Source organism: Sylvia atricapilla, chromosome 2, assembly GCF_009819655.1.
Source record: "Sylvia atricapilla isolate bSylAtr1 chromosome 2, bSylAtr1.pri, whole genome shotgun sequence".
Lineage (NCBI taxonomy): Eukaryota > Metazoa > Chordata > Aves > Passeriformes > Sylviidae > Sylvia > Sylvia atricapilla.
In genome coordinates this window covers 11,418,358-11,443,177 of record NC_089141.1, presented here as the reverse complement: position 1 = coordinate 11,443,177, position 24,820 = coordinate 11,418,358, and the positions used below count along the sequence as shown (strand labels likewise).

The 24,820-nt window shown below is 40.8% G+C and overlaps 1 protein-coding gene across 1 annotated transcript; it reads left to right on the top strand.

The window, feature by feature from the left end:
- The first annotated feature begins 564 nt into the window (after nt 1–564).
- PROS1 (protein S) lies at nt 565–22,439 on the top strand. Its single transcript, XM_066340818.1, has 15 exons — nt 565–632; nt 4,210–4,367; nt 4,788–4,812; nt 5,183–5,269; nt 6,611–6,733; nt 6,948–7,070; nt 8,883–9,008; nt 11,116–11,237; nt 12,766–12,884; nt 14,308–14,497; nt 15,157–15,324; nt 16,342–16,510; nt 16,964–17,112; nt 17,827–18,040; nt 20,077–22,439. Exons 1-15 carry the CDS (start codon nt 572–574, stop codon nt 20,220–20,222), a joined length of 1,980 nt encoding a protein of 659 aa, XP_066196915.1. The 5' UTR covers nt 565–571; the 3' UTR covers nt 20,223–22,439.
- The last annotated feature ends 2,381 nt before the right edge of the window (nt 22,440–24,820 follow it).

Genomic DNA, 24,820 nt, shown 5'->3' with positions numbered 1-24,820 from the left:
CCCGTCACCCCGGGAGACGGCCGACGGCGGCCGACGCGGGACACAATTAAGGGCGCGCACGCACACGCCAAGGGGCGTGACCGCGGCCGACCAATAGGAGGGGGCGGCTCACCCGGCGCCCGCGGCGGACCAGCCAATCAGGGGCGAGGATCCGCGCCCCCCGCACCCCCGCGCCGTCCGGGAGTAAACACCGCGGCCATGGGGGCGACCCCGCGGCCATGGGGGCTGTCCGTGCTGACACGGGGGGTGACCGTGCAGACACGGGGGCTGTGGGCGCCGCCCGCCCACCCCGCTCCGCTCCTGCCCGCCGTGCGCCCTCCGCTCCCGCCGGGGCTGCCCGCGGAGCCCGCTGTGTGCGGCCGCCGCCTCCCACCGCGGGGCGGGCCAGGCGCGACCCGTCCGCGGCCCCGCGGCGCTGTCCCCGGCGCCCTGGTGACGCTCCCGCAGGGCAGCGCTGCCCGGACACGGCCCAGCCTCCCCCCGCCGCGCCGCTGCCCCTCCCTCCCGCCCCCACAGCCTCACCCGGCCCCGCAGAGCCGCAGCCGCGCAGTCCCGGCTGCCCCCGGTAGCGATGAGGCCGCGGAGCCTCCCGCTGCTGGCGCTGGCCATCGCCCTGGCCGAGGCGGCGACCTGTGAGTGAGGCGAGGCGAGGCGGGGGAGGCGCGGGGCCGCGGCGTGGGGCGAGGGGCGGGCGGCCCTTCCCGGCTGTCCGGGGCATCGCGGCCCCTCGGTGCCGGCGGGTTCGGCGGCGATTCCTGCGGGAATGAGCTGGGGCTGGGGGCTGTGCGCCGCTCTGGGGCTGTCTGCGGCTCAGCCGCCCGCGGGTGTGCGCAGGGAGCTTGGTTCCCTTGCAAGAACACCCTTCGGGAGATCGTGGTCTGCTCAGAAAAGTGCCTTTATTGTGTAGTCCAGGCAAGCGGCACTGATCCTTTTTGTAAGTTCAGACCTCTCAGCCTAGGTAAGAGCTGCTTGCTGTCACGTACAGATGAAAAATAAAGTATTCTGTCTTTGACACAAAAGTCTTTGAGCTTAATAGTGAAAGAAGACAGCATAGCTGAAACAAGCAAAATTGCAGCTCAAAGTAAGCCTGGTTCTGACCTGTTTTACTAATGATTAAACTGGCAGAAGAGAAACCGAATGTTTACTATTCTGCAAGGTGCTGGAGTTTCTGACTTAGGAAGGGAGCAGTATCTAAAGATGAAAGTTAATTTTATAACGTTTTTAACGGTGCCTAAAAATAAACCTTCTAATAAATATTTCATAATGATCTTTTTCTCCTGTTTTTGTCACGTTTTCGTTTCCATTTATCTCCTTGCTGCATGCCTTAGGAATAGCAGTGCATACCACTGCATAAGAGCAGGAAATCAGCTGTCCTGCTCATCCGGAATTTCAGTGGTCCATATCATCCAGTTTCCTATCCCTGGCTCTGAACAGTGCCAGGGATTTCTGGAAGGAGAGGGGGAAGAAGAGAAAACAGCCTAATAATGTAGCTCATACCATTCGGTAATCATAAAGTTGCCTCTGCAAGCCTCAGTGCAGATGGATTTGGTGAAATATCAGGTGAGGGAAACATTTTGGAGAAGTTGCAGGTAGATATTAGTGACTAACAATTTTGTTGGCTGTATAATGTCACTGAGGAGCTTGTCAGAATACTCTGATCACTGGAGTTATGGAGCTGTGCAGACAAGATTGTGCCACTTCCTACAGTGGTGTCACTTTTTATTCAGTTTTATTTAACTGCTTTCCTTGGCTGGGGTCTTAGGTGAGCAGCTCGAAGTTGTGTTTAAGTTAAACCACTTTAAGGAGGTTTGTGGTGACATCTGCACAACACAACAGCTGGAAGAAACCACTGAATCTCATCTTCTCCCTCAATTTTTTTCTTCATTTTTAATGGCATCACTTTTAGATGCTTGATAAGCATTCACTACACAGTGGCTGCACACCACATCTGGAAATTGGGTTCTGGCATTGTACAGGGAGTCAGTGATCACCACCTGAAGCACCCGGAGTGCAGTGAGGGTTAACTTGGTTTGCCAGGGTCAGAAATGGGCGGGAGTTTCCTGTAATCACACTGGCAGCAGCAGCAGCAGTCAGGATTTTTTGTTTTTAATAAAGGTCCTATCATAATCTTTGTAATTGAAATAGAGATTAATAAATACACTGCTAATTCTGTTCATGGGGACTGAAATATTTGCATTAAAAAAACAGGGAATTTGCGCTGAGTTGCATGTTCTATTTAAGGTCAGAAGTTTCAGGAAATCAGCTTTAGAGAAGGACAAACTACTCTGATGTAGGGGAAAAGACTTGTTGCCATTGCCCCGCTGTATTGAAGACATGAAATAGAAAATGTTACATCTGTTTGTAAACAACTGAAATTTTCTTGTCTTTTATTTACTGTGAAACCTGTGAAAATGAGTGATGTAGCTAAAAGTCAAAACAAGATGCTTTAAAGTCAGCTGTCAATTAAGCCTCATCTGCACCACAGAGCCTGTGCACAGCTATCTTTGTGGGGGTAGAAATCTCCCATGGAAATAGACCCAGCCACTATAATACACGATTTTCCTGGTTTTATTGCCACTCTTTTTCCCTCAGGAGGGATGCTCTTTCTGCATCTTTCTTACTAGTGAGAAATAAAGCATTTAGTCTAACTAATTGACAATTCTTTTATTTCGAAGCAGCTTGCTTTCTGAGATAGAGGTGTGCTGTAAAACCTTGGAGGTGAGCTGTGGTACATCCACCTTATGCTCTGGAAATCTTATTTACTGCCTTGCCAGGATGATTAGTTTTACCAGAATGAAAGCAAATAGATTAGTTTGTAGCTACAAGCTCAGCCTCATGTCAAATTCACTCAGGAGTCTGCAGCACAAAGGTTTCTTCAGGTCATTACCCCATGTTGCAGCACTTCAGAATGTTCCCTGCCACTTGATAGAGACCTTTAGTGTGTTTAGGTTGGTGTGGTTTTAGTTAAATGTTAAATCTGTCTCCATTCAAGCTCTGGGCCTCATTAGCTGCTCTTTCTAGTCAGCTTCCTTGATTTTTTTTCTTTCCTGCTAGTGCAGAGAAACTGGGAGCTCTTCTCTGGTCCTTGGCTGCTGGTGGGGCTCACAAAGGTGCCCTGGGTTTGAGGAATTGTCACAGGCAGATCTGGATTGACTTTGTATGCTTGGATGGCTCTTTGTGTGGAGCTGGGATGAATATGGATGGCCATCACCCCTGATTTGCACTGCGGGTGTGCCAGCCCTCACACAGCCAGGCAGCTCTGAAAGGTTTAGTTGCGCAGAGGCTGAGGAATGAGGGGCAGGTATGGAAGTGTGATGCTCTCCAGTTAACATCTGTCATCTGCACTCTTTAATCCCAGTCAGGCTGGACTTCTTCCAGTCATGCTCATCCGTTTTTCTCTTGATCACAAGCTATATCCAAAAATTAAACCAGGCAGTCTAATCTGGACGCTGTTCCTAGAGTGTTGTGTGCTCTGCAAAGAACATTGGAGTAGACATCTTTCATTTTTAGTGTCATTTCTCAGTGTTCACCACTTGTTAAAAGTCACTGAAATGACAGTAACCAGATACATGAAAATTAAATAATGACTCATGCTGGGTCTAAAACATGAAGGCTGCCTAGGATTGTTTTACTTTGTAAAATGTGAATGTATTTATAGATTGTCTGCCTTGGTATTCCCAGGATAGCATTCTCACTTTTGTCTTGTTCTTCACTGTACTGAAAAATAAAATGACATTTATATTAATTACACATAACAGGTAGCCTGATTTTGTAAGACATAATTTTGATCTCACATAAATTAAACAGGGTCAGAATATTTACTTGCAGATCACTGAAGCCAGTAATATAATCAGCTTTTTTTTTTTTTTATCTACTTGTTGGTTACATATCTCGCTTTGTAATAACTGGAATCCAAAAAAATATAAATCTTGTCATGAGTATGACATGTAAATTATGCTTCAGGCATGGATGCTATTAGGGATTAATAGCATAGATTAAAGATTAAGGATTTTTTGATCAGAAACAGCTCCCACACAGAATCCTAGAATTTCTTGCTTGCATTTTTCAAAGCAATAACACCAACAATGCTGACTAAGCATTTAATTCAGAATTTTGTGTTGAATTCTCATGTTTCCTCAGTGTTTACAGAATTTTTCAGCTGTTGCAGAAAGAGATAAATAATAACAGAGTTGCTTTGTTTCTCCCCAGTTTTACCCCAGCAGTATGCCTCTCAGTTCCTGCTCAGGAAACGCCGAGCAAACTCTTTCATGGAAGAAAGTAAGAAGGGAAATCTGGAAAGAGAATGCATTGAAGAGTTATGCAATAGGGAAGAAGCCAGGGAAATCTTTGAAAATAATCCTGAAACTGTAAGTATTTTATGAGTATCTATGACATAGATAGTTCTTTGCAGAGGGAAAGACAGAAGCACGTGGAATTCACAGCTCCCAATAACAACACTGGGCAAGATCCTCCCACTTAAACAGATGATTTTTAAAGTAATTTTGACAACCAACTCCTTTGCATTGCCTTCATTTTGCAAGTGTCCAGTTCACTGCAGTATTTTAATCTCTGCACAAAGTCTCTTATATATTAAATAAACTTCTGCTTTAGCCCTAACAACAGTCATATAGAAAAACCAGGCTTATATTCTGTCACTCAAAGTAACTTTTTTCTTCTTTTGTGGTTATAATACCAATATACCTCAGAATATATTCTGTGATGTATTTTGCTGTCATTTTATCTACCTGAAATTTTTCTTAGCTTTTATTTTTCTTTTCTTTCTGCAGGAATATTTTTATCCCAAATATTTAAGTAAGTACAAAAACAAAATAAAACAAACCAAAAAAATACCGACCTGAACAACTGTAGTGTATGATTCAGCGATGCTCTCATTCGGGTAATACTGGTTTAGTATTAATAATACTGGTTTAGTTTTTCAGCCCCTAGCCCTGGGATGATTTCCATGTTGATTATAATGCAGAGAGTGTCCTATGTGCTGAGATCCCCACAGAGGGACTCTGAAGGCTGGGCTATGATCAGCTGTCCTTAACATGCCCAGACCAGTTTTACAATTCAGGCTGTGAGAACAAGCTCTTTGAAGATGCCATGCAGCAAGTGGTATAATTTCAGTGTAAATTAGTTGTTTGGACCCTGAGCTGATTGTCTGGCTTTGCATTTGCAGGCTGCCTTGCCTCTCATCGAGCAGGGGTGTTCAGGGTGGCTGCAGTCACTCCAGACTCTCCAGCTGACCTGAGGGCTTGTGTCAAGGGTAAGTGCTGATGGTGGAGCACACAGTGCCTAAAAAGCAGTTCACAGGGACACAAAAAGAGACAAATAACCATTTAGCTCAGGCAAACTCAATAATCTAAACCAGAAATTGACCAAAAAAATGTGAGGTGAGACAGAGCATTTCCAGTGAAAGCAGTTTCAGGGACTGCTTTTAACTTTTTAAAGTTAAAGGAACACAGCCTGACTACAACATGGAAGGCAGAGTTCTTCTGCAAACAGAGATGTCCTACACCAACTCAGCAATATTTCCCAGTGTGTCCTCTGTACTCTACCACATCTTTAACAGTTATGCCAAAGCCTTTGCCTCTAGCAAGTCGTGTTCTGTCAGGTAGAGTGAGAGAGCCTCTTGTTAATTGTTGTTTCTACCACTCTTTGGCCCATAGTTACATTACCAGCTGAAATTTTTGAATTTTCAACAACAAAACAACAAACAAACAAGCAAACCCAAAAAAACCACCAGCCAACCAAAAAAAGATCAAAACAAAAATCAAAATATTATCTGGAACACAGTCACTGATTCCAAACAAAACGTCCCAAAGCATGAAACTTGGGATGTTTCTCAAATGTTTGGTTTTTATGCCTGTACATTCACAGGTCCAGTATGAATTTATGTTCTTTTTTGTAAATTCATAGCAAGCCCCTTTTACCATATTTCCTATTGTAGCAGTTTAAACATCTCTCTAAACCTCCTACAGCCTGGTTATATCAAAGACACTTCCAGTTAGTTTGAGTAGGAGTACTTATCCTTAACCATCTGACACTGTTTTTATCACTGAAAGCAATGGAAGGCAAAAAAAAAAAATCCTTAATAATTACACTACACATGGTCATGACTGAACATGTTTTCCAGATCACTTTGTAGTAATGCAATAAATTACCAATTTGTCAGACCACTCTTGAACAGAGAAACTCAACTCTCTGATCTTAAATTCTTGAAGCTTTGATCTTTCCAGTGAAATTTGTAGTAGTATGATGGGGGCAGAGCACTGCTCTTTAAAAAACTGAAATACATCTTTTAAATATAATAATACAAAGTCTGGTCACATCTTGCAGGAAATAGCTTTGCAAGTAATTTGTCTTCTAGTTGTTTTCTGCCTGACAAAGAAAAAGTACTGCTGGCTCTGTATGTTCTCACTCACTTAAAAATTCTTGCTGACAGAATGGGTAGCAAGATTGTTGTGGGGGTGCTTCATGTTATTCATCAAAACCTTTCCTATTTTGTGACAGGTACCTGTAAGGAGGAGAAGAAGAAAGACTAAAGTGATTCTTGAGGAGAAATAACCCCAAATAACAAGGATTTTCCATGTTTTCCATCCCACAGAAATTTCAAACCAGTGCAGCCCCCTGCCATGCCATAAAGATGGATATAAGGATTGCATAGATGGGCAAGCCAAGTATACCTGTGTCTGTAAGGCAGGATGGAGAGGAGAGAACTGTGAAGAAGGTACAGCCTTCAGTTCCATGTGATGTTGGTTCTCAGAAGCACGGTTACATTTCTGTTATTGAATAGTATTTGCAGCTGGTCAGCTGATGCCTTCCTCTCAGCAGAGAGTTTTACTCCCTTTTCTTTATAGATATAAATGAATGTGAAGGCTTCAGTGAGCTGGTCAGCTGATGCCTTCTTCTCAGCAGAGAGTTTTATTCCCTTTTCTTTATAGACATAAATGAATGTGAGGACTTCAATGGAGGTTGCAGCCAGCGCTGTTCCAATTTCCCTGGGAGCTTCCGTTGCCTGTGTGAGGATGGCTACTTCATGCATTCCAACAAACGGGATTGTGGAGGTAGGGAGGCTTCAGGGGAACATCTTTCCATGCCACCACAGTGCCTGCTGACCAGAGAGAGGGAAGAGTTTGATCCAATAGTTCCAGAAATGCTCTTGCATTGCCTCTGAAAGATCCAGTCCTGGTTTAATTTGGCTGCTCATTCCTTACACGCTGTAGGCATTTGGGCAGCCAAATAATGAACCTGATGAAGAAGTAAAGAAGGAAAGAGGGAATGGCTGCAGATGAGATTCTGCTTCATTACTGGAGCTCCATAAAGCTCATTTTGATCTCTCACCAGTTTCACATGTCCTTTAAACATACAGAAGCAAGAATCTAAAGTGAAGGGAATAGCTGATACTGTTACCATGGAAATCCTCTCTGGTAAACACTGATTTAGGCTAAATCACTCCTAATTAGCTGTGCTGCTCTTTCTGCAGTTTGAAGTTCATTGGAGAAGAAACTAATAATGAATCCAAAAAAATCTCTTAATGGAGAGAAAGATTTTTCCTTGATTCACCCAGCATAATTTTTTTCTGTACATGCTTGTGTCTACCATTGTCCACAGCCTACAGGCTTCATTCTGTTCCAAATAAAGACTGTAAATTCACATAATTAGCAGTTCTTACTGCATAGCTAGAAAAAAATTACAGCTTCATTGCATTTTAATGTCATATTTTATTACCAAATTATAACAACAGTTTTGGAAAATGTCAGATAATTTTAGAGGCTCAACTTGATGGCCATCTTCCACTCTCACTTTCTTTAGTCTAAATATTTTTCTGAATTAATAACCTCCAAAGACATGCCAGAATGACAGAAAACTGTGGGTTTATGAAAAAGGGCAAGCAGATAAATTGGTTAGAACCTCTGTAATTCTTGAAAAGATAGTGGAAAATCTGGTAAAAAAGTAATAAAAGATAAAAATAGACTAATGTACCTTAGTGCCTTGAGTGTTAGTTTAATTATTTGATAAACTGCATTCAGGTATTTTATTGCATGCAACTACAAAGTTAAAACAACCAGGAATTCAAATACACTTATTAACTGTAGAAAAGTAGTCTGAATTCAGGGCAACTGTGACTACTACAGTTCCAGGACTCCAAGCAAACCAATGGCAGAATCTCCAGGCAGTGCCGTTTCCACAACTGCTACAAAACCACTGAGAAAACCAGAATGATCCCTGCATTCATGAGTGGGAGCAAAGTACTCGCAGGGATCTGATATTTTCTGTCTCAAAGACACTTAGTAAGATTGATACTATACCCTAAATCCCCTTGTGACACCTGCATTGTGGGAAAATGACATTGACAAATTGGAAACAAGACAGAAGATAGACACTAAAATGGTTTGAGAGATAGAGAGACAGTGAGGGACTTGAACACCTCTCAGCATAGCCAATTAAAAGAAAACTGACATGAATTGATTGTAGCATGGAAGAACCTCTGATTGGATTATCTCCTGTCTTTCTGGATGTTTTTTTCTAAGATGGAATTTTACTATGCAGTCTGGTTCAGTTTATGGGAAACCTGCAGCCAGTTTCTCTCTCTGCCTTCCTAGACATGCATCCCTTTCCCTGTTACCCACAGAAGGCATGAAGAGATAGGAAAGAGAGGCAGGCAGAGAAATTTTTCACTGGGGGTGTGCAGAAGTGTCTTTTACAGCCCTTTGGAAATCTTTCTTACCGTAGCTCTAGTCTGCTGTGACAGCATGGCAGAGCTACCAAGAACATTTTCCAGCCTCACTCAGTTTGTGCAATGTTGGATAAGGTTGGGAAGAAAAATGGTGTGCAATAATGGGAGTTGTTTTTTAATAACTTGTTTGTGTTTCTAGATATAAATGAATGTGTGCTATATCCAAACATCTGTGGGGCAGCCAACTGTAAAAACACCCAGGGGAGGTATGAGTGTGAATGTCCAGAAGGCTACACATATAATTCAACTTCCAAGAATTGTGAAGGTGGGTCTTTGCACCCAGCTCCCCCTTTTTCATATATTTCATCTTTCCCTTCCCCTTTTCTTCTTTTAATCCACTGCTATACCAAACTCAGCTCCTCATCTACTGGTGTATTTCTTAATCTTCATATTCTTTATTAAATTAATTGTTTATTAGGTTGTCAGGCTGTATTACATGACAGCATGGCAAGTTCACTAAAGATTTTTTTTAGGTTTTGTTTTTTTTTTTTTAAAGACTTCAAATGTCAAATAAAACTATTCCTAAATATCCAGAGAAAGAACTGTGAAAAAAGGAGCTGCTCCAGAAGAGTCTCTCCTGAAATGAAAATCTGAAACTAAAAATTTCCAAAGTTCTGTAACAATTATAGCACACTTGAAAAGCATTGATAGCTAGCAATGAAATAGCAAGAGGTCACTCATATAAAGACCATAACTTCTCCAGTGCTGAAAATATTTGCATATTTGCCTTAGAATATGTTTTATTTCTCTCTGCTTGTTAAAGTTTCTGTCTACTGCACATCAGAAATTAAATTTCAGTTATAAACAGATAGGAAAGCTCTTAGAGTTTTGCAGTGAAGACTAATCTTCTACACTGTCAGTTTAAGAAAAACCTATCGGTGTCTGGTTTTTATTTTAAAAGCTGCCTTATATTACTGCTCAAAGGGACACAAAAGCAGCTTCTTGGTGGCCACGAATCTTTTGCTCTGTGGCTTTTCCTGGAGTCTCCTGTGACAAAGCTCTGCACAGTGGCAGTGATTACATATCCAGGTGTCAGCTCTTTGTCCAGTTACTATGGGATTAAAGCACTACTGACAGTTTTCAGCTCCTGCATGCACCTAAGTGAGAAAAACTCCACAGCAATTAATTCTTTCTCCTCTTAGGGTTTCCTTCAGATAAATTCAATTTGATGCAACCCACCTAAGTGTTTTGTTTCTACTGGAGCATGGATTCAGGAGGTTGCAAGATGACAACATTCCAGCAGGGAAAGTCTTACCTCCCTAGCAGGAGGATTATGCTGCTAAGCTTTTAGACCTTGTTGTAACCACATTAAATGAGTCACCAAATCCTGTCTAAGGACAGGATTGTGCAGCCTGACAGGAATGTAGCCTTACAGAAATACTAAATGACATGAGCTTTTCATTGTCACATTGCTTGTAGGTGGCTAAACTCAATTATGCTTATTAGGAAAATTGAATTTACATACATTTATGCACAGCTATCTCTATGATGACAGATACTATTAGACTGAAGGGTTTGTTATCCTGAACAGAATTATATTCTGAACAGAACAGGGTTTGTTATCTTTTTCCTAACCTCTCTTCCTCCAAGCAACATTAAAAAAAATATTTTAGTCTTAAAACTAAAGATTTAAATGCACGCATTGGTACAGAATTTTTTCTTCCCTCTAGAAGGGCTATTTGCTTCAGAATAAATGTTGCAGTTTCTTTAATCTGAAGCCCATATCACCCTCATTGGAGTCTCTTGTCAAGGAGAGATTTTGTTTCTATATTAGAAATGTAAAATTTACGTTGACTGTTTAAATGGCCTTTCATTTCTAAATTACTTATTTTGCACAACCTACTGAATACAAAATGAAGTTCTTTTAGTTGATTCAGCTTAAATCACAGCTCAAATCAGACTGTTCTTCTTCACAAGTAGATGCTGTCTGAAACTTAGTCATTAGGCGATCATTGTATGTTATTTTAAAAGGTATTTTGCCCTGAGATTATTTGGGGTTTATATTTATAAAGCGCATCCTTTCTTCACGTATTTGCCATATATACTTCTAATAATCTGAGCTCTCATTGTATCTTACAAGGAAAGGAAGAGACAAAACCCAGAATGAGATTTGTTCCATCTGTGGTAGCAATTTATGAGGTCTCTCACTATCCAGCCACCTTGTGCCTCAGAAATCAGACCAAATTGTCTCCAGCTCTGCACTCCAGGCCTCTATCAGATTACTAAACCACCTTTTGGATTCATGTTATTCCAGAGAACTTCTCTTGTCCGTTATTCCGTTCATTTGTGCTAGTTTTCACTCCATGCCACAAAAAAAAAAAAAAAAAAAAAAAAAAAAAAAAAAAAAATCTGTCTGCTTTAATTTCCCCTAGATATTGATGAATGTGCTGAAAATATTTGTGCTCAACTCTGTGTGAACTCACCAGGAAGTTACAGATGCTATTGTGATGGCAAGAAAGGGTTCAAGCTCTCTAAGGACATGAAGAATTGTGAGGTAAAACCATGCTACGTAAAATTCCATATGGAAAATCAGCAAGTTGGGTCTTCCTTGATGAGAGGATAGCTTAGATTAAGGAAAATAGGAAGCTATTTGAGAACTGATTAAAAAGTCCTGAGAAAATGCTGGGGATTCTGATCTATGTTTTGGCTCACAAAGCCATAGGGATTTGGATTCCATTCAGTTCATGCATGCTCATTTACAGGAGTCCTGTCAAAAGCAGCTTGCTTTAGCCAGGCATCTTTATTCCCTGCTGCTTCCAAAATAAGCCTCAGCTTTCTCCTATCAAAGAAATAATTCCTGTTCAGCCTACTCAGAGACAGAATGTTCCTTTTGTCCATATGTTCCCAAGTTTTCCTAAGGCTGTGTAAAACTTTTCACTCACTATTTTGGAATTACTCTGTTTGGATTGAAAAAAAAAAACCCATTGGATTGTTTTCCACAGTTCTCATCTGCCATAGCTTAAGGAAAAGCAGTCAGTGATTCTTGCCCATTGGAGAACATCCTGCAGCCAAAATTGGCTGCTCTTGATCAGTTTGAAAATTTACACTTCTTAGGAGCAGAAAGTTTGGAACTCCAGAGAATCCAGATTCAAGGATTGAAGTCCAAGGATTTTTGTGTCAGTGGTTCTCTGTATACTTTGAAAAGTTCAGGCAGTCTGAGATTTTATCTGAAGTGAGCTTAGATAACTGCCAACAATAAAGCACTTGTAACAACAATAAAACACCTCTAACAGAGTATAACAAAATTTGGCTTAAACTGCAGGAGCAAGATCTGACACAAGTTCCAGCATCTGTGTGTTAGGTCTTGTTTGTACTTTCTGAAATTTAATGAACAACACTTGGCAGTCATTCTGTTTCATTTTGCTCATCTTTGAAATGGTGAGATGTAATGAGGCTGGAAGATGCTCTTATTTTCAGTACTGTTGTTCAAAAGTGATTAATTCTCTATCTGGAAGTTAATTTCATGCCTTTTAATTGGGGGAAAAAAGATTCAGTCTGCTGAAAATATGTTCAATCTAAAGACTGGTGATACCAACAGCCATAAAATGAAGTAGCCATAAAATTCAAGAAGAGCACCTGTATATCTAATGGAACTGCTGCATCAGAAAGAGCAAAGGCAGAGTAGAAGACAGTCACAGAATGTTCTGAGGGATTCAAATTTGACCAAAGAGACTTTGAAATTCCTACTTGTCCATAAGCACCGTGATTCTTTAATTTGTCTTTAACACCTGAGCAGGTTTAGATTCTGCAGAACTTCAATAACAGAGCTTGCTATTTGAAGGTGGGTGTCATATATCCCTGGTGAAAGAAAAGTGCCTGATGGAAAGTTGGAATTCTTAATTCAAAAACTAAATATTTAATTATTGGTTTCAATCCACCAGAGCTGTGTGTCAGCCTGGATTATGCTCCAGCAGTTTAAATAATGGAAGTTTCAAGCAAAAGCAAAACCACACCATTTCATTTGTATATAGGTATTCAAGTTCAAACAAACCAAAAAAACCTTTCTTCTTTAACATTTTCAGTCTGTTACTGAGTGTATCCCACTGAATCTTGAAAAGAATTATCAACTGCTTTACCTGGCAGAGCAATTTATAGGAATTCCTGTTCTCTACTTAAAGTTCAAACTGCCAAATGTCACAAGGTAAGCATTTGCTGTTGATACAAGTATGCATTGGAATGACATTTGTTTCCATTAATTTTCTGACGGTTTAGGAAGAATGCACTGTGTGCCTGAATTATATCACCATCTCCCCCTTGGATAAGATACCTTTATATGATGAATGAATAAACAGGGAGGCATTTAGAACTATCAAATCAGAAGTTACACGAAGATTGTTACAGTATATGCAGCTATACATGGGAATGGCTTTAGTTTGGATGCTGCTGCTGCTTCACCCCTGCTCTGGGTAGAAGCTGGGACGAGCTCTGCCCATCCTGCTGAGCAACAAAACCAGGCCATTGTCCCCCTGCCCCTCCCTGGGCTTCCTTTCACACAGTGTTCCAAGGACACCCACAGAGGCACCTGTCTAGGGCACCAGCTGGAGGATTTGCTTTACAGCTGTCAGAGCGACTGCCCGTGGCACTGAGCCCTTTATTGCTCCTGGAGTTCTTTGCTGCAGCAGCCGGAATTGCAGCGTTCCCTGACTTAGTGACCAAACAGTTGGAAGGTAACAGCAGCAGCAGCTATTGAGCTGGTGATCCCCAGAGCCTCAGAACCGTACAGATGGACATAAATACCGAGAACTCTGTCCTCTGCCACTGTTCCAAGTTGACTGGGCACTAACGCTGTCCTGGAAGAGCTTTCTGAGATGATAAACGTTTGAAGTCTGGTGTAAATACAGAGCAGTTTTTGGTGTGTCTGGCGAGGGACAGCCCCATCTAAGGGACACAGAGCAGCACTGCGAGGGGCAGCCACCCCAGTTCTGAGTTACAGCTGCCTTGGCAAACCCTAGCTTCTAAATGCTTTCTCCTTTCACCCTTAATCTGTTTTGTCTAGTCCCAAAGTCTGTTTTTTATTCTACTCCCCTTTCTTCCACTGCACAGTAAATCCTAATTTTGCTACATACACGCATTCAACCTAGATCCAGCCAACAAATCCTCAAATGAGAGAATAGCATATAAAAGGCAGAGTGAATTTCTAGGTTATAATTCTTTCAGGACAACACTTGGCAACCCAGTTGTACTGAATCACATCGTAGATCTTCTACTTTGTCTGCATTGCATCCCTACAAAATGCAATAGGAATGTTACATCTCTCTTCTTACTCAGAGGAGTGGGATATCCTTCACAAGTAAAGCTCAGAGTGGATTTGGGAGCTGCACCAAGGTTCTTTCAAATTCCAGGTTAGAGTGTTAACCTGAAAACTTTCTCACTGGATTTGAGTGAACAAGGCTTATGTTCCATTCTGCTTTTGACTAACTGCAAAAACAACAACTGCTCAGATACAGAGACACCGAAAGTAATTATCTGTGAACCTTTCTCTACCCCTACTAATGAGTTATCCTAGGCTGTACAGTATTTCACCTTTCCTGTCTTCTTATTAAGATTCCTTCTTCACCACTCAGATTTACAGCAGAGTTTGATTTCCGGACGTATGACGCAGAGGGCGTTATCCTGTATGCAGAGTCCCTGGACAACTCAGCTTGGATCCTGCTGGCTCTTCGGGAGGGCAAGATTGAGATCCAGTTCAAGAATGAGTTTGGAACAAAGGTCACCAGTGGAGGCAAAGCCATTAATGATGGGCTGTGGCATATAGTAAGTCGGATTTCCTTCTCCCATTCCCTTCCTTGTACTCACTGTGGGAAGATGCTGATAAATAAAGTAGAGAGGAACTGAGCAACTACTAAAAGGCTTAAAATTATGCACTCAAATCCCAGATTTAAAAAGCAACCAAGAAATGCACAGGAATGCCTTGCATCAGGAACTTCTGCTACCTTTTAACAATCGAGGAAAAGATAATTACTCTTACTATCGATGTAGCAATTTAAACATGAAAAGGAAAGTGGCAGAATATTCAAAACTGTGATTGCATGGTCAAGTGCACAGTCATTGGAAACTATATGCTTAGAGAAAATTTTACATCCACTAGACCAAAATTTCATCTTGCTTTTCAAGCCTTCACACCTGAGATGAAAATCATGTCTCGCTTTCACGATCTATAGAGCACACCAGATTCTTAATATCAGTTAGATTTTGTTTGTTACCCTCCTGTGCATGTCCCTGGATATGGACAACTGTCCTGTATCAAGTTTAAATACAGTTTAAATAGTGCCTGCACTAAAACTCTTTTACAAGGTAGATATTTAAAGAAACATTAGTTATGCTTCATAAGGCTTACATGATTAGTATTTATTTTTTAAAATATTCTACATTTTTGTGTGTGTGTATATGTAATTGTTTGTATTTTATTCCAGATATCAGTTGAAGAACTAGAACACAGCATCAGTGTAAAAATAGCTAAAGAGGCTGTGATGAGTATTAACAGCCCAGGAACTCTGTTTAAACAATCCCAGGGTTTCTTGGAAACCAAGGTGTACATTGCAGGATTACCTCGCAGAGTGGGCGGTGCTCTTGTTAAACAGGTAATTAAATAATAATAAAAATAATACTGATTGATCATGCTTTGTTCAGTTTTACACTTCTGGGAGTCACAGAAGAAGCAAGCCAGGCATGGAAGCCATTTAGAAAATGAAAATGTGGTTGTTAAACCACTGTTTGGAAAATAAACATGTGTGAAGCTTTTCAGTCTGCCTTCACTGAGGCTTCACTTGTGAAAACACAGCACTTCTGGTCTAATCTTTGAGGATTCTGTAGCTTGTTTCCTAATATAGCCTTAGATTCCCTAAATCACCCCCACTGCTGTTGCTGAGAGTGCATTTCAGGGTGATTCATGTCCTGGTCCTGCCTTTTGCTAAGCTCTAAATAAATGCAGCATTCACTGTGCAGGCAGCACAGGGAGCTTTCGTTTTTACAAGGTTCTACAACAGCCTGGGCTGGACAAGGCCCATGATTCTTTCAGTCTCTCAGTCTCAGGAACAGGTACAGTCAAATTCTTGCAACTGTCTTCTTTACAGTCCAGGAGCCTTCAAACTAATGGGCAATTTCAACAGAGAGTTTAGAATTTTTTTTTAAATTAATTTTAAAAATCAATTTTTGCTAAAAAGCAGAGAAAAAATTATGGAACAATACAATAACATCCCTTTATCCAAGAAAAAACAATTCCAGAAATTTCTTTGTACCTTGGTATAAACATAAAGCTTTGAATAAGGAGCATTGCTAGTGATCATTTTCTTTCAGCTACAGAAAATCTGCTGTCCTTTTGTCTAGGTCACAACACCAGCTTTAAAAGTGATGCAATCTCTTTTTGTCTAGATCCCTGGCAGCAAAGTGGGAAATGTTAAACCAGAAATACCTTTTGAAGGCTGAGATACCAAATACCTGCCCTTTGTTTTCCCCCAGCATTACTGCTGTAACCTGTAGCATTGATAAGACTAGTACTGACTACACAGAAGCAAGCTGATGTGTAAAATAATGCCTCATTATTTACATTTTGAAGCCAACTTTGGACTCAAACCCCCAATGCTGTCATCCTGCTACAGATTAACCCTCGTCTGGATGGTTGTATCCGGGCCTGGAACCTGATGAATCAGGGACATTCAGGAGTAAATGAAGTTATTCAAGAGAAACAAAGCAAACACTGTTTAGTAGCAGTGGAGAGAGGATCCTTCTACCCTGGCACTGGAATGGCAGCATTCCAGATAAACTATAGTAAGTATTTTTCTATCCTTGAGTTTTTTGTTGGACTAGTGGAGCTGATGAATTTTTAAAAGGAAATAAAAAAGGCACACAAACTAAGCTTTACACTTCTGCATCCACTAACTGCATCCCTTAACTTCTGTGAGGAATTTGCTTGAATGAGAATTGTGATCCCAGCAGTGTCATCTGTTCAGTTTCTGGAGTGCTTTACTTTCGGAAGTTTATTTGCAAAGGTTGGACACTATTGAACATCCAGGATTAAAAGTCATTAAAAGGGTGTGGGTTTTTTTTTTTTGTTTGTTTGATTTGCTTGGGTTTCTTTAGAATTATAGTTCTTTTTGTAAATTCAAAAATAAGCACTAATCTTTCCACAGTAGGGAGGAGATTAAATACTAATTTTTAACCCCATATTAATTTTTCATCAGCAGGTGGATTTACTAATTTCAATTATTCTCTTTAAAACAGATAATCTTGACAGTGCTGAAGACTGGCTAATAAATGTGACTCTGACTATTCGCCCATCCACAGATACTGGTGTTATGTTTGCCTTGGTTTCTAATGAAACAGTGCCTCTTGCATTGTCCATAGTGGACTCTAACTCCTCTGACTCACAGGTGATCTTGCAATTCTCCTAGTGGCTGCCAGGTGAAAAATCAAACTAAAAGAAAAGCTACTCACACTTGCAGTGGAGCTGGTTGCCTCAGGATTTTGAAAATTAGGCCGTGTAATAATGTGCAGAAAATCTCTCTATTAATGATTGCTGGAGTAGTGACTAAGCACTAATCACTCATGCCAGGGAGATTACATTATATAATCTGAGCTCAGATCCATTACATCATGTTTTCTTTAACCTTTCCTTCCAAATGCCCACAGCAGAAACACTGTGTATGACAGCAGCGTATACAGTAACGGCATCATGTTAGTTCCAAATTATAAACAGCTTTTGTTGTCCTTATGTTTCCATTTACATCCCTCTACATCAGCCATGATAGAGCATAATCATGCACCATGGCTAATCAGAATTTTGGCTTTCTCCCAAAATAAGAACCTGTAGTGAACACTTGGGTACCTTTAAAACTGTAGGTGAAACAGGATTTCACCTCATAACTGTGGCCAGAGTTGTTCCCTGTAAAATATTCTCACTTATTAATTTAGAGAATGACATTCAACATCAGAAGTTATGGTTACACATCAGCTTCTCCACCTGAAGGGACCAGTTTTTAATATTTTCTTCTGGTTGCAAATACAAAGTGCACCAGAACCTGGTGCATAATGATTTATTAAAGTTACATGTGACATCTCTGGTGACCTACCATTCTTCCATCTAGAAAATCACTGTGACCATTGGGAGCATCACTGTTGCACAGCTGGAATCAAAGAAGTTATGTACCCCCAGAAAAGTGCAGGTTGGACTCCTAGTGACCAGACAGGAACTTGAACTGGCTGTTGATTCACACACAGACAGAAGCAATTCCGAGCAACTCTCCACTCTGCATCAAGCAATGATGGCAAATGTTGTCACCTACTTGGGTGGCCTGCCAGGTGAGGCCTGTTTCTTTTCATTAATTTGATTGTTTCTACAAGCCTGATTGTATTCAGCCTTACCCATGCTAGGAAAAGCCTACAATTATAAAAAAAGCTTAGCTTTTTCCCCTCAAGTGTCTCTTGTTTCCTCCAGTCATTTCAGCTTTGGAGGCAGCCAGCAACAGTAAAATTATTTGGACATTAAGATATGGCTCTCTCTCTAGAGGTCTGAATTTGGAAATTGTCTTGATTTTTGAGTTGGGTGAGCATTGCACGTTTCTGAAATGCCACCATCTGGCACAACTGAGGAACTGCATCGAAAACGTAAGAAAAGCAAACATTCGCAAATAATCCAAGCGTCAGGAGCCCAGAAGGGGAAGTCAGGAATATGGTTTCAACAATTAAACTCTGCACAAGAGATGACTGGCAATCTTTATGAGATAGAATGTGTTGAAACAGCAAATATTTTGTTCGAACCAAGCTTCAAAATGACATTATTGGGACGTAATGTTAACATTATCCTTATTGCGAGGATTATTTTGTCCAGGAAGCGTGCACATACTTCTGTATAAATAATTTGACTTCAGGCTGAATCAGGAGGAAAAATAGCACTGCTCCAGGTGAGAAATACTCAAAACCTGAATTAAAACTTGAAAATTGCTAGAGGAATGGTGCCATGGTTACAGTGTTGCTACAGGTAGAGATTTTATGCATCCTCTATTATTTTACAGAAAATGAAACACAGTTCCTAAGAAAATGCTACAAATTTGATGACACGTCTTGAACTAACAAGGAATCAGTCAATGTTTACTTAGTGCAGGTGATTCAGCAGTTTAACAGAGGCACAGTAACTAAAATTTCAGTCATTTCTTGGGCCTCTTCATCTTTGTGATGATTAAATGATTCTTTTTTAGTACGTTGCCAGCCACAGAGAAATCGACAGAGCCACAGAGCTTTGCATTGTTCAGGTGTCTTAAAGAGATTAGAAGCAAGTAATAGTTACTTGCTGCTGCTTAATCTCAGTTTTCTGTCCTCTCTGTTTTAAGTTTTAAAAGGTATCTTAAACATGCAAATTAACACAATAAAAAAACCCCAAACCCTCTCCCAAAGCAAGCCTCTGTATTTAAAAACCCCTTGTGTAAGTCCCCATTTTTGATAACCCCTTACCACAAAGTAGTAACAGTGGTGGAAGTATTCCCCTGTTATTTCAGCACAATCAGTGCAGGTTAAACGAAACTTCATGGGTTTGTGACAGCAGTACTTCAGTTTACAGCAAAATAAAATAGCCAAATCTAACTCCTAAGGAGGGATAGGGTGATTAACACCTGAAAAAAGAGAGGGTTCCTTTGAGATCAGCTCCTAATCACCCTTATTCTAATTGCTGAAGGTGCTTGCATTGCCTTGCCTTAGGTTGTACCTAAGAAGTTAGTTGTACTCTAAGATTTGAGACCAATGCCTGCCTGATTTTATACTTCACATATTCTTTCCTGGAAGCACAGCTATGATCTGATGCTGCCCTAAGCCAAGCAATACCTAAATGAGGAGCAGATAAAGTGAGTCTTTCACAGAGAATTCACCTGGAAGCAGTAAAATGTGTGAAGTTCCCAGGGGTGCCCCAAGTGAGAAGCTGCAGATTTGAATCTAGAGTGGCTTCCTGGCAAAAGCAAGACAGTTCTTTGTGTGACCTCCAAGCCCAGAAACATCTGTTTGCAGCTCAGGACAAGAGCACTGGGCTCCAGGAAACAAAATCTTGGTTCACTATTGTTAATACAGGAAAAGCTACTATGGAAAACATTCCTGGAGTTCAGTTTCTGGATGGGAACAGCCATCTAATGCATATTTAACATTTTACTGGCCTTTCTCAGCTTTGCTGACTTGATCTTGATCTTAAAGAAAAGGGAGAGGAACTCAAGTGTTTCCTGCCAAATTGCTCCTTTTCTCCTGTGGCTAAATAATGGATGGGGAGTGGAGTATTCCCCATGTTTTGACTGATGTGAAAAATCCATAGGAATTTGCATGCCTTCGCCTAATAAACCGAATGTGTTTCTGTGCAGATGTTCCTCTGGGTGCCACACCAGTGACTGCATTTTATAATGGCTGCATGGAGGTGAAGGTCAACAGCAGACAGCTGGATCTGGATGAAGCTATTTCCAAACACAATGACATCAGATCTCACTCGTGCCCACTGATCATGCAGTAACTGTTCACATCTTAATTAAACTATTTTTTTTCTTTCAGATATAATTTGTGTAATTAGTCTCATGCCATAATGGAGCTTGCATTATTTCATGCAAGATGTGCCAGGGAAATAAGCATCAGCGTGGTTTTCTCCCTTTTAATACAGAATGTAGGAAAAAAACCCTCTCTGTTCAGCTGGAAAGAGACAATCAAGATCAAAATTTTGTAAAACATTCTTTTATATATCAGTGGGAAATCTTAAAGCTAGATTTATCTTCCATGTTCATGCTATGTCCTTGAAACACATTTAGCTTGGAGAGAAAGTTTAGGAATTTCTGTTTAGAAAGAATTTTATATTTCATATATTCCATATATCAGCACAAAGTTACAAGTTGCAAATCATTTTAATGTATTAGAATCTAAATGAAACCAGAGTTATTAAACTTTTTCAAGCCTAACATGCAAAGAAAAATCTCTACAGGTTTTGTTATATGTGCTTTTGGTAAAGGAAAAAAATACCCTAGAATCTATAGCCCAGACTCCCTGAGAATATGTTTACAGGTTGTATCTACGTTGGCAAAGCAACTTCAAAATGGAAGTGTTCTTAAAGTAGCTCAGTTTTTGAAAATAGTTTTGGTTATACTGGACCAGCTTTAATTTGTCTGTCTTTAGAACCCAGCTTTAGAGTTTGGAAAGAGTTCTGGATCAGGTCAGGCCATTTACTTTCAAAGTGAGTTAAAATACACCCCAGGCAATTTTGCAAAACAGAGGAAGTAGCTTGAAGGGAGGAGCTCTGCATCACAGGACATCAAACTGGAATTTGCTGAGTAAAACCAAGGAATTGCAGCTAATACTTCTTCCATCAAATCAACATAAGCAGTTTGATGATCCATCATAGTCCCTTTATTTAGGGTAACCTTGCCTTCAGAGAGCTCCAGAACAGATTTCTTTGTGAGCCTTGCTGCCACTGAAAGCCTGAATTTTGCCAGTAACATCAGAATGTAAAGCCATATTCTGCTCAGCCAACTTTAATAAACCAACGGGTAATTAGAAAAGTATTGCTTTCTACAGGTGTGCTGATTTTGAGCATTTCCAATATTCCTTGAACATCCTTTGAGTGTTCTTTCCACTTCCAAGCTCATTTTCACAGCACCAGAAGCCTCCCTGTGCAGCTCACCTGGCGGTTTTGTTAACCCCATACCAAATAAATAGCAAGAGAATTGCTGTGAGGTATAAATATATCCTCTCATCCATCAAGCACAGAGACATTTATCTGCCACCATTCCTGACCCCAGCTCTGCTGTCTTCACTTGAGACACTGAAGGGGAAACGTATGTCCAGAAGGATGGATTGTGACAATATTCATTTGGAGGACTGCCTTTCTCCAGGGATACTCTGAGTGACATCAGTGAGGTTTCTTCCAGTGTTAGATGCAAGGCTTAGTGCTGCAGAATCTGAGCCCATCTTTCAGTGTTATTATTGCTTTGGCTGAACTTGGGAATTTCATTTCCCACTTGGGTAGAGGAATACAGGATTTGCTCCCAACTTTCACCCAGTACAGCCTCCCAGTCTGCCCAGCAAGAAGCTGACACCCAGGGGCTCATTGCCACTGCTACTGGGTCACTTTTCTAGGAGGGCATGGAAAACAGGCTTGGAATTCTGACTCTATGGAGGGGAAATCCTTTCCTGCAGTCATCCTTCACCGCTCTTCCATCATCCCAGCACACACACTCTGCTTGCAGGTCTCAGCTGAAGAATAACTTGACTGAAACAAGCAGGTTTTTGCATGCAAGGCAGAGCTGAATTGAGACTTTTGACATCAAATAAAACGCATGATCACTTTATTTATAATCTGTCTGTGGCACCCATTAATCCTGGAGAGCCCCTGGGTTAGACTCTGCCTCATACAACAAGCACAGAAAGTAAGAGATGAGGAACACAAAGCAAAGTGTCATCAGTGTTCTAAATGCTTCTGGCCTGCAGGAACAAAAAGGTTTTTTGCTGGGGTTTTTTAGGTTTTTTTTTTTTAAGGTTTTGTTTGTTTCAATGTAATAAATTGTATAGAAATTAAAGGAAAAACCAATCACTTTGTCACACAGACACTATTTCTCTTTGTTTTCATGGAATAATATTTTAAGGTTTTGTAGTTAATAATGAAACCTCTGCACTTCTTTTTTAATGTAAAAGTGCCTCCCTATTGTAAGAATTAAATAAAGCAGCATTTGCAAGTTTCTTTTCATTTTAAGTTGTATTTGCATGTTTTTGTTCATTTTTGCTGTGCAAGGCTTGTTCTAGTGGCTTGTTCTAATGCCTTACTCAGGAGATTGTGATCATCTTCAGCATCAAAGAAAAGAACTGGCTGAAATTAATATGCTACCCAAACACACATCCATACTCTCTAGGTAATTAAGTTTATTAATTGTTTAAGAGTACCTGAGGCAATTAGACTTCACTTAAAACTACATGTGGAAACAAAGATCAGAGCAAGTGACCAATCCCTGTTTTTTCTCCTTCATCAGATGTATTTCATTGTATTCTGAGGCATAATCATTTCAGCAAGGGCCGTTTTGGGTTTATACAGATCAGCTGGACCTGCTCTGCATTTTCAGCTCCTGTGCACTTGAGCTACAACGCCACATGTCCCAATTTCCTTGAAAGTGAAACCCAGTCCTGAAATTGGTTCTCAATTACACTACAGCAGCTTAGTTTACATGCTTTGATGCCTGCATGTTTTCTGGGGGATTGGGGGCTCTTGATGCTTGATATTGGCTCTAGATCATCTTCAAAGAAAGGGAGGCCATGCTCATTTTTGTCATTTTAGTCCTGCCTGTCACTGACTGGGGCGTTGATGTTGGTCCTTTAATGTCATTCATCATATACACTTAGTATTTTATTGCCTCCTTTTTATATCAAAATTACTACCCTGATTTGGGGACAATTTCACATTTCATCTGCCAGAAATAAAAGTTCTATATCCGCCCCAAAAAAAGAAATACAAAGAAAAAGAAAACCATAACTGCTAATACCCAATGGATAAGTAAAGCACAACTTTGAGTAAGAACCAAGGTACTGAGATCTTCGTGCTTTTAAAAAAAATGCTTTCAGTCCACAGAATAGCTGTACCCTCCTCATTACACTGGGCACACGTCCTTCTACTCACGGGGCAGCTAAATTTCAGTAGGAATATGTGAACAAGTAGCTAAGTTGTAAGGGAGATGGTACATTGCTTACAGGCACTTGGATCAACTGAGTGGGGGCAAATTGATGCAACTTGATGTAATTCAGGACTTAACTACGTGGCTTTTAAAAAGAAAAGTTTTGAGGTTTTGTGGAGTTTTTTTCCAAAATTTCTAGTATCTCAGCAAATAAAGAAAAAAAGTCAGAAACTCACCCCACCTTGGTGCACTGGCTGCTATCCACTCCAACTGAGCCCTGGAGGGACAGAGATACACAAGGAACAAAAATGAATATTCAAAAATAATACTAAGCTTGAAACAACCTCCACTCCCAACCCAAAACACACACACAAAAAAAGCACCAGCAATGCTGCCACCCTGCATGAGGAAACTGAGCAGATGTGAGTGCTACAGAACTGGGGAGCAGTATTTCTAAAATTTATCAGTGGCCATGTTTATTATATCATAAATAAAATATTTAAAACGTATAAGACATGTACTAAACCACATGTGAATTGTTTTAAGGTTTGGGTAACTTACAATACCAAATAAAAATGGCTTTGCTTAAAACATGCCCCAAGAAAGAGCAATTCATCTATAAACCAATATTTCTGACTACCACTCAGCAATATCATACCTTTCCAGCATCATTTTTTTCCCTTTCTTTAAGTTCTGGTATGATTTCTGTCAACCAGAAGTTGACAAAAATCACAAAAACCCTCACCACAACACAGCTGTCATTAAAGCAAGGCTTGCTCTTTCCTAGCCTATCACAGAATGCTTGATCATTGCCGCCAGCTGGTGACAGACTCCTGCTAACTCAGCCCATGGAAAAGCAATCTGCTCTTCTAAACCTCGGTAAAATCCAGCCTTGTGCTTAAAGGGTTTTTTCCTGGGCCAGGAGGTTATGTGGATTTAACAAATCCATTTGCCTGGAGCAGGCAAACTCCATCACCTTGTAATTCCTGACTTTATCCACGCACCACGGGCAATGGAGGCATTACCCAAGCTGTACAGATGAGCAGCTGGAGTTTGTGTCTTGCTGGAGGTTTAAACTCTCACAATCTTCCAGAGGTTTCCTGAGTAGTTCACTGGCAGCTTCACAAAACGCTCCCAGTGAAGCCATTGTGCTGCATTTGCTGTTTCCAGGGATGGGAACCAAAGTGACAACAGGGTGTGCCCCAAACTGCCCTTGTGTTTTCCGGGGGGGTTCAGACCCCAGGGCTTGGGGTGCCCTCCCTGCAGGGGAAATGAAATCAGCCCGGGTCAAACAGTCCAGGGAGGGACTGATCCCCACAGGAGGAGGCTGCTCTTGCAGGCACTCAGCCTTTCAGACAGTGAGAAATGAATGAACAGCATTTCCAAGCATGCTCTGTTTTATAAAAGTCTTTGTCTTTAAAAACACAACCCATGAAAACAAACACTTCGCATAAGATGAGCACTT

Bases quoted from the DNA above. Each gene is read 5' to 3' on its own strand.
- PROS1 (XM_066340818.1), top strand. From the start codon at position 572: ATGAGGCCGCGGAGCCTCCCGCTGCTGGCGCTGGCCATCGCCCTGGCC. The intron at 6,734-6,947 runs GTACAGCCTTCA...TTTTCTTTATAG, and splicing joins AGGAGAGAACTGTGAAGAAG to ACATAAATGAATGTGAGGAC. The intron at 16,511-16,963 runs GTAAGTATTTTT...TCTTTAAAACAG, and splicing joins AGCATTCCAGATAAACTATA to ATAATCTTGACAGTGCTGAA.